At 43.4% G+C, this 10,063-nt stretch overlaps 1 protein-coding gene across 1 annotated transcript; it reads right to left on the bottom strand.

Moving 5' to 3' along the window:
* Nucleotides 1-822: 822 nt before the first annotated feature.
* pef1 (penta-EF-hand domain containing 1) lies at nt 823-9,649 on the bottom strand. Its single transcript, XM_021559746.2, has 6 exons — nt 9,498-9,649; nt 9,248-9,381; nt 6,832-7,219; nt 5,153-5,308; nt 2,184-2,327; nt 823-1,959 (listed from the first exon to the last, which is right to left on the bottom strand). The coding sequence occupies exons 2-6, from the start codon at nt 9,266-9,268 to the stop codon at nt 1,727-1,729; spliced, it is 942 nt and encodes a 313-aa protein (XP_021415421.1). The 5' UTR covers nt 9,269-9,381; nt 9,498-9,649; the 3' UTR covers nt 823-1,726.
* Nucleotides 9,650-10,063: the final 414 nt, after the last annotated feature.

Below are 10,063 nucleotides of genomic sequence, written 5' to 3'. Positions count from 1 at the left end.
GACACCTCAAAACCTCAAAACTTGAGACATCTGTAGCATTGATTTGTAACCGAACTGCACACTAGATTGCCTTTTGACCCCAGCACAAGGTGCACCTGTGTAATGATCATGCTGTTTAATCCGCTTCTTGATATGCCACACCTGTCAGGTGGATGGATTATCTTGGCAAAGGAGAAATGCTCACTAACAGGGATGAAAACACATTTGTGCACAACGTTTTAGAGAAAAAGCATTTTGTTAGTATAGAACATTTCTGGGATCTTGTATTTCAGCACATGAAACATGGGACCAAAACGTTATTTTTTGCGTTTTATATATTTGATCAGTGTAGTTGACCACACGCGGGCGGATAGGCTATCGCTTCAGATTTATTACAGAAAGACTGAATGACATTTGATACATGCCTTCAATTGCATTAGCCTACTTTATTCCAATATTTGGGTCATTCAGAAAACAGTGCATGCTTAGTGGTGGGATATGCAAAAAAATAAATAAAAAAATGGGCAAAGTGTCCTTGCAAAGTTTGGAACTGGCAGGAGGCTGGTTCATGGGCGCTGCCTAGCAACCATCAATAGTTTAAGCGCATAGTGAGTGCCGTGGCATTATGGCTACGTTTCATACCAAGCCGTAGGAGGAAAGAGGAAAAAAAGTAGAAATACGAAAGGGATTTCATTAAATGGCGCCTTAGCTCCAAAGGGATTTCAGTAAATGGTGCCTTAGCTCCAAAGGGATTTCAGTAAATGGTGCCTTAGCTCCAAAGGGATTTCATTAAATGGCACCTTAGCTCCAATGGGATTTCATTAAAAAAAAAAAAAAATTGCATTTCAAGTTTTGAAAACTTTATTAGAATACAATTTCAAGTTATGGCAGTAAACAATACATTTAATTTAAAAAAAATTATAATTCAAAGACAGATTGGTCCTGAACTATCCAATGGCTGAAATATAACTGTGCGACAATGTGCAACGGTGATCATCAACAGTCATAACCATCACAGCTACCAGCAGATACGGTAGTGGTTTGGAGTAAAGCTATGTTGTCAAAATTATTAAAAAATTGGCTCTGGCGCATTATTCGGGTGTACCGAGTGTCATACATGCAATGTAACTGATACCCAGCTATACTTTGAGCCGGTTTCCTAGACCAAGATTAAGAGTTCGCCCTGGACTAAAAAGCATTGGCAATTGGGAATCTGTACTGAAAATGCTTTGTAGTCCAGGATGAGGCTTAATCTTGGTTCAGGAAACTGGCCCTATGAGATTGACACTACACATGAGGTTAAAATGGCACATCAAGTTCCATCATGCAAATCAAGTCCTGGAGTTGACATATTAAGGATGCTTGTGAGCAGGTCTGCAGTAGGAATATATATATATATATATATATATATATATGACTCCATACCCTTGTGTGTGATACACACACACACACACAGAGAGACGAAGAGAGTGATTAATTGTATCTCCTCCTCTCCCCTAGTCTCCTCCATTTCCTCATCCTCAGTTTGACTCATTTGTCCTCCATCTTGATTTCAGGGTGTTGGCTTTAGGTGGACCCTTTTTGCCTATTATTGGTGGCTGGCACCGGAGGCTGGTGAAGGGAGGACAGCTCAAAATAACAACTGGAATGGAGTAAATCAAAAAGATGATACTATAAAAGCCTGTGCCCACCCCATGTAAAATGTCACCAGCCACCACTGGGAGGTGAACATCACCATCTGTCCCTCTCACATGAGCCTGTTGACGGTGGTGGAGAGGAAGTCTTCGTAGCTCATGCGTATGTTTCCTGTCATGGCGGAGTCCTTCTCCCTGAAGGCCTGCGTCATGCTCTGTAGCTGTGTACACACCTGGATGAACGAGTCTAGCTGCAGGGAACCAGGACGCCCAGAGCTCACAGCGTACTTAGCCGCTATCGTCTCAGTGAACTGGGGACTCAGGTTATATCCCATCTGGGACAGGGCTGGAGGGAGGGAGAGAGACGGAGGACAAAGACCAATAGAATAAGACAAACAGAATGTTTTTATTTCATTTTCTCCATCAATCAAAATGTCTTCTGCTTACATTGTCGTCACAGAGAGTTTTCACTAAGTCACGTCATTGGGGACGTCAAAATGAAAATTCTATTTAAGTGGGAGTAAAGATTCACCTCATACTGAACACAGGCCCCATCCACACACGCCTTACCTTGGTGTAGCTCAGTGCCACTGATGCAGCCGGAGCGGTCGCGGTCGTACTGTTGGAACAGCTGTCTCCACTGTTGCATGAAGACCCACAGGGCTGAGAACCCAAACAGGTCGATACGGCCAGACTTGGTCTTGTCAAACATGTCTGGTATAAAACAGGAGAGAAAATACATGAATTCACAGCAGGTCTACAGCTGACAACATTAGGGTTGTATTGGTAACCACACCAGGTGATTTGTAGAAAATGACCATGCTTCTTCTCTTCTCTCATCCTCGAGAGTTACTGTCAGGTACATTTATGTTCTTTGAAAAAGTACAGATGTCCTTTAGTGAATGGGAAAACGTTGGTTGGTAAAAACCCAGTGATGAGTCAATAGTCTATGACAGAAGGGTATGGAGTCAATACGGCAAGGGTATAATCAAATGTGCTCATTGAGAGACAGGGTGCGTGGCTAGGTCTGTGTGGAAAGTGGCACGGAGAGAAAGAGCGGAGAGAGATGACTCAGGTAGCGAAGTAAACTATAAAAATGGACATTACACATGGCGTATCACATTTAACAAACCAAACATTCAAATACCGGTGAATAAGGTAAAGTAAGAACTCAAACCGGTCCCTGTATCAATGCTTTATACTAAAATACGGTATTACCGCCCAGCACTACTATGGGGGACAGTAGATTGACGATTGATTGAAAAGCTAGTGCTTTTGTTGTTCGTTAGGCTTGTTGACTGACAAAAAGAAAAATGTGGACATTTCTTCCAATATCTTCACCTCAGATTTTTTTTTTTAATGTCACCTTTATTTAAACCAGATAGGCCAGTTGAGAACAAGTTCTCATTTACAACTTCGACCTGGACAAGATAGAGCAAAGTAGTGTGACACAAACAACAACACAGAGTTACACATAAACAAACGTACAGTCGAGATAACACAATAGAAAAATCTATATAAATTGGGTAAGGATGCGCACAGTTACGTCCCTGATGTGTCTGTCTTCACTTGTAGCCTGTGAGAAAGACCCGATCACGTGACGGAGAGCCATGCGAGTGAGAGACACTTCAGATTGCACAGCTCACTCAGGGAGAAGGGCACAACGCAGCACTCCGGGCCGAAACAGGCATGTATTGTTTTGTTTTTTTAGGGTGCATTACGGCCACAAAGGGGACGCCGCCGTGAAATTCGAGGCATTATCATGTGCTTGTCAAATTGTGAATGAGAGACTGATGAAGTGTGTACAGCCCGCGCAAAAAACAAAACAAAGCAGAGCTCATGCCTTTTCAAGCGACTTTCTTCACAACATCATTAGAGTCTCATCAGGCAGCCTTACAATGTATTAAAAATCAAAAACATATAGTCCAACATTTGTAGAACAACTCAAATTATATTAATAACTGTAAGCATTAAGCATATAGGAGGACCTATTTCTTTGTTTACCACTCAACACAGAATAGCCGCATGTGAGCACTACCTCAAATCGTTTAGAGAAAATATTTATATTTTATTCAGCTTTGTTCAATTGTATTCTTCATACTATAAAATAATATAAAATAATGTCACGGAATTCTAAGCAAATCTTGTCTGCTAAATGAACTAGTGTCGCCCACAGCCATATGGCATAGTGAGATCAGGACAACTCAAGAGTTGAGCTTTTCTGTACTTCTGGAATAGACATTTTCCTTCATATCATACTTCTTTAGACCGGTCTAAAATAAATGTACTGTGAAGGTGCTATTTTACATGGATTTATTAGACTTAAAAAGAAAAGGCTTGTAAGAAGCCAGGAGATGCTAAATGTGTTTATGTTAATTCTTAGAACCACCACTCCCGGCCCCGGGCGAATTGTCGTCAGCAACCGCTGAATAGCATAGCGCAACAGTCAAAAAATATGACTAGAAAATATTCATATTCATGAAATCACAAGTGAAATATAGCGAAACACAGCTTAGCCTTTTGTTAATCACCCGGTGGTCTCAGATTTTTGCAAATTATGCTTTACAGCGAAAGCAATACAAGCGTATGTGTAAGTTTATCGATAGCCTAGCATAGCATTATTTCCACTTAGCATCAGGAAGCTTGGTCACGAAAATCAGAAAAGCAATCAAATTAACCGTTTACCTTTGATGATCTTCGGATGTTTCCAATCACGAGACTCCCAGTTAGACAGCAAATGTTCCTTTTGTTCCATAAAGATATTTTTTATATCCAAATACCTCTGTTAGTTTGGTGCGTTATGCCCAGGAATCCACCGGAAATAGCGGTCACGACAACGCAGACAAAAATTCCAAATTATATCCATAATGTCGACAGAAACATGGCAAACGTTTTTTTATAATCAATCCTCAAGGTGTTTTTCAAATATCTATTCGATAATATATCAACCGGGACAGTTGGCTTTTCACTAGGACCGGGAGGAACAATGGTTGCTTCTCTCTTTCGCGCAAGAATCACTATGAGAGCCCCCACCTATCCACTTACACAATGTGGTCATTCGCGCTCATTCTTCAAAATAAAGGCCTGAAACTACATCTAAAGGCTGTAGACACCTTAGGGAAGCCATAGAAAAAGGAATATGGTTGATATCCTTTTCAATAGTCAATAGGGATGCATAGGAACACTGAGCTTTCAAAATAAGAGTCACTTCCTGATTGGATTTATCTCAGGCTTTCGCCTGCAATATCAGTTCTGTTGTACTCACAGACAATATTTTAACAGTTTTGGAAACTTTAGGGTGTTTTCTATCCTAAGCTGTCAATTATTTGCATATTCTAGTATCTGGTCCTGAGAAATAGGCCGTTTACTTTGGGAACATTCATTTTTCCAAAAATAAAAAAAATAGTGCCCCCTAGCTTCAAGAGGTTAAAAATGGTCAATTACCATGAGACACGACAGTTATTTGCATGACAATCACCGGCTGATAAAATGATAACCCCCCCCCCCCTTTCCAACCCCCTCTTCCCCGTTTAACTCACTGATCATCATAAGGCAGGTCTCGTCGTTAAAGGCTGACCAGTTGGAGTTGACCAGAGCCTGTTTCAGTTCCTTTAGAGTGATGGAGCCGCTATGATCGGTGTCCACTGTCTGGAACCACTGGTATGCTTCTGGGTTCACCCCTGGTGGTATGTTACCTAGGGAGGAGAGAGGGGTTAGAGAGAGAGGGATGAGAGAGAGAGGGATGAGAGAGAGAGAGAGATGAGAGAGAGATGAGTGTTATACGAGAAGAGACTTACAGGTTAAACCATTATAACAAAGTCTTTGGTTGAGGTTTGTGTGCATGCCTTGGAAAATGTCTTGTCTGTGCATGCGTCATGCCATCTCTGGAGGGGGGTGGGGGGGGGGGAGAGAGAGAGAGAGAACTGTTTCCAGATCAGTTAAGAAGACAGTGATTAATAAACACACTTCCATGTAGGTTGTAGTAGATAGGAAAGATAACCATGGCAAAATAATACTGGTAGATGGAAGGAGACTGACAGATTGAAAGGCCAGCCGGACCACAGATAGACAGACGGACAGAGAGAGTGGGGGAAAGAGTGAAAGAGAGAGAGAGAAGGGGAAGTAATTGAGTGAAAGAGAGAGAGAGAGAGAGAAGGGGGAGTAGATTGAGTGAAAGAGGGGGAGAGAAGGGGGAGTAGATTGAGTGAAAGAGAGAGAGAGAGAGAGAGAGGGGGAAGTAATTGAGTGAAAGAGAGAGAGAGAGAAGGGGAAGTAATTGAGTGAAAGAGAGAGAGAGAAGGGGAAGTAATTGAGCGAAAGAGAGAGAGAGAGAAGGGGAAGTAATTGAGTGAAAGAGAGAGAGAGAGAGGTAGTAGATTGAGTGAAAGAGGGGGAGAGAAGGGGGAGTAGAGTGAGTGAAAGCGAGAGAGAGAGAGGTAGTAGATTGAGTGAAAGAGGGGGAGAGAAGGGGGAGTAGAGTGAGTGAAGGAGAGAGAGGGAGGTAGTGTCATTTAAAGCTGAGCCGAGATGCATGCTGTCCCTGTAGGGAGTGGTAATAAGTCTGTTTATCAGCCCCGTGACTCAGCTACCACAGGGGGACAATATCACTACTGCACACACACACAATTAACCCAGTCATCACTCTACCAGTCTAAGTCCTGCTCAGTGGTACAAACTAAATCCTGTCAGTCTACAGGTCAGACTGTCAGTCTCTACAGGTCAGTCTCTACAGGTCAGTCTCTACAGGTCAGACTGTCAGTCTCTACAGGTCAGACTGTCAGTCTCTACAGGTCAGACTGTCAGTATCTACAGGTCAGACGGTCAGTCTCTACAGGTCAGACGGTCAGTCTCTACAGGTCAGACGGTCAGTCTCTACAGGTCAGACGGTCAGTCTCTACAGGTCAGACTGTCAGTCTCCACAGGTCAGTCTCTACAGAGGTAAATCTATGGAGGCAGAGACCCTGTCTGAACCCTTGTCTGAGTTAGTCCGTATCACACGTTTGTTTTACTATACTTGTGGGGACCAAGTCAGTGGTTCCCATTCAAAATCCTATTTTCCCTAACCAGTAAGCCTGACCCGTAAGCCTGACCCGTAAGCCTAAAAATAGCCTTTTTCCTGGTGGGGACCAGCAAAATGTTTTCTTAGTTTTACTATCCATGTGAGGACTTCTGGTCCCCACCAAATCACACAGCGAAAACTATTAACATAGTAACTGACCTGCTGAAGACTGCTGTCCATAGGGCCCTCCCTGTGGCTGTCCTCCATACCCCCCAACATAGGGCCCTCCAGGGGTCTGCCCCCCTCCGTATGGGGCCCCTGGTGCTCCCCCAGCCTGCCTCCCCTGTCCTGGGGCCCCATAGCCCCCGTAGGGCCCTCCTGGTGCAGCCCCTCCAGCATTTTGACTCCCTGGAGGGGCGGTCGCTCCCCCGTACGGGGCGTAGCCCGATGGGCCAGAGCCTCCATACTGTCCTGGTGGAGCACTACCCCCGTATGGAGATCCGTGGGGAGAGGGGCCACCAGGTGGAGCACTACCCCCATACGGAGCACCAGGGGGTGGGTGTTGACGGGGGAAGTTAGCCCCTCCAGCTTGTCCTCCTGGATAACCCTGGCGAGAGGGGAGGAGGACGTTCAATTGGTTAACACGATAAAACACAAATCATAAACATAGTAGCCTAGGTTACTGTTGAATCCCTTTTCTATTAGTAAAGACAGCGAGGAGCCGATATTGTGTCGCCGAAATGCAAATATCACCACGTTGCCTAAATATCCTAAGGTCAAACTATACAACACAAATAACCTGATACGAATGATCATCATCCCAATATAGCCTACTACATACAACTTGAAACAATAAGCCTGGTTTACAGCCAATGGACTCTACCGGTCAATAATTGAGCACAAGCACTAGGCTTCAGCCAAGCACATGTAGCCGCATGGGGCAAACTTAGCCCAATACCACATATTGGACTAAAGGAGTCGAACGTTACTCCACATAACGTAAACTCACCCCATTCCGTACGAATGTGCGCGACCGCAACATTCAAACGAGGCTACAAAGAAAACGAATGGGACTGTAAGCGACTGTGTCGACGTCAAAATCTGGGGGGCGTGAAATATGTTTCTATTCAAGCGTTGATCGACATGTTAATTGCTCTATAGTATTGGAGAAAAGTTGAAAAAACTGACCCTCCGTTACATCTTGACGTGTCATGTCGTAACGTACAGCACGAATTACAATCTCTCTCCACCAAACAGGAAACGGACAGTGACGGGGGTAAGGGGGGGGGGGATACCTAGTCATTTTTTGCGTCATCATTCTCAAAGCTGCTTGTTTACTTCTAAGATCACTTTGGCACCGCCCTAAAAACCAGATTAAAATTCGACACAAACCTTCAAATAGGTATGTAATGACATATTATATCAACTCTTTATAGTGTTTTAATTTACATTTTAGAGGCGATAAGGTGATAAGTTGGACAGATCAAGTGAAAAAAAAGCTATTTTCCCAACACAACATCTCTCCTTCTCACTATCACGCATTAGTTTCCCTTCCCCACCCGCTTTAAAAAAAAAAAAGACCCGACAGGGCTCATTGCCGCCTTGAATCATGCAGAAATGGGCAGCGTTTAGGTCATGTAATTGATTCTGTTGGAAAGGGGAGAAATTGTGCTTTACAATGGTATTGACATTACAGTTGATCTGGAAGTATTACGTTTTTGGGGCACTAAAAATACGGGCAATTGTACGGACCAAGGCGATGTACTTGTTTACGTTAGTCCAAGGAACCTTACATGTTCTGTTTAAATGCAAATTGGTTCTGGAAGCAAAAAAAATAGTCAAATAATCCATCTAAAACGTGAGTCGATTCTCAATTGTGGTCCGGTTCTAGAAACATAAGCCCTTTACTTTCCTGTCACATCCAAGATATTTCACAACCAGAAAATAAACATTAGCTGCACCGTGTTTTAACCGGTTAACAGAGTTACAGCAGACAGCATTTTTCCAGCGACAACACATTTTCCGTTTTACACCCAGGTGTTCTGGGAGAGGCCGATTAGCGCCGGTCTTCCGCCCTTTTCACTGTAACACGGAGATATGTCCGTGTGGGAAGACTAACTCTATAAAAAATTTTTAAAAAAAGTGTGTAGTACTTTAAAAAGTTGTCTTTTGAAAACCGGAGGTCTTACTGATGTGAAAGTACCGTAACAAGCGCCCGGACTCTACACAAAACGCCCCGGTCAGACGATACTGTCGTCAATAGGCGCTGAAGCAGATAGCGACTACCGGGTAAGGGCCAGCTACGCATACTTATAGTTACCGTGTAACAAAAGGCAATTGTTTCAGGGGACAAATGATGCTTACTACCTAAATGTACCAGTGTATAATCACTCTGCTTAGAACACAGACACCGGTTATATTGTAACTAGTTACATGTTTATAGCCGCCTTGCTAAAAGGTTAGCTGCAGTAACTTTGTTTTTGTAGCAGTCAATAGGTTATAGAGCGGTCCACTCATTTCACCACCTCAAACGACGACACACCACACGCATAGATGGACATATCACGACGCAGAACATTAAACAGCTATTATACATGTTTATAATAAATATCAAACCAGGATAAGGTATATTTACCTGGCCGTAGTGGAAACTCATTTCGAAAAGAACTTCGATACCCACGTATCCGCACAGAATACAGTCAACCACCTTCTCGAAGCGGATTGGCGCATTTGGCTTGTCAGTCAAAACCACACCCACGTCCAACGCGTCTGATTGGGTCGAGAGAGTGGAACAAATGATCACGGTGGAACTAATGAGTCATACCTCGAGAATGCACCGAAACTACATGAACATATGAATCAGTTGTCATTACACACACACATACATCGAATCAAATCAAGAGACCGATGAGGTGACACACAATTGCCCCAGCGGGACGGTTTAGCCGGACGGGATGTCCTTGTCCCGTCGCTTTCTAGTGACTCCTGTGGCAGGCCGGGCGCATGCACGCTGACGCGTTCGTCTATGGGGGGTGATATGTGCCAGAATTAAGCCTAGGCAACCGTACTACCGTGTGTCTTTCAAATCACATTTTATTGGTCACATACACACAGTTAGCAGATGTTATTGCTAGTGTAGCGAAATGCTTGTGCTTCTAGTTCTGACAGTGCAGCAATATCTAACAAGTAATCTAACAATTCCCCAACAACTACCTTATACACACAAATCTAAGTGAGGAATGGAATAAGAATATATAAATATATGGATGAGCAATGTCAGAGTGGCATAGGTAAGATGCAATAGATAGCATAGAATACAGTATATACGTACATATGAGATGAGTAATGCAAGATATGTAAACATGATTAAAATGGCATTATTAAAGTGACTAGTGTTCCATTTATTAAAGTGGCCAGTGATTACAAGTCTGTATGTAGGGAGCAGCTTCAC

Source organism: Oncorhynchus mykiss, chromosome 32 (assembly GCF_013265735.2).
Source record: "Oncorhynchus mykiss isolate Arlee chromosome 32, USDA_OmykA_1.1, whole genome shotgun sequence".
Classification (NCBI taxonomy): domain Eukaryota; kingdom Metazoa; phylum Chordata; class Actinopteri; order Salmoniformes; family Salmonidae; genus Oncorhynchus; species Oncorhynchus mykiss.
Note: the sequence above shows the minus strand (reverse complement) of the source record. Positions and strands in the feature narration are given on the sequence as shown.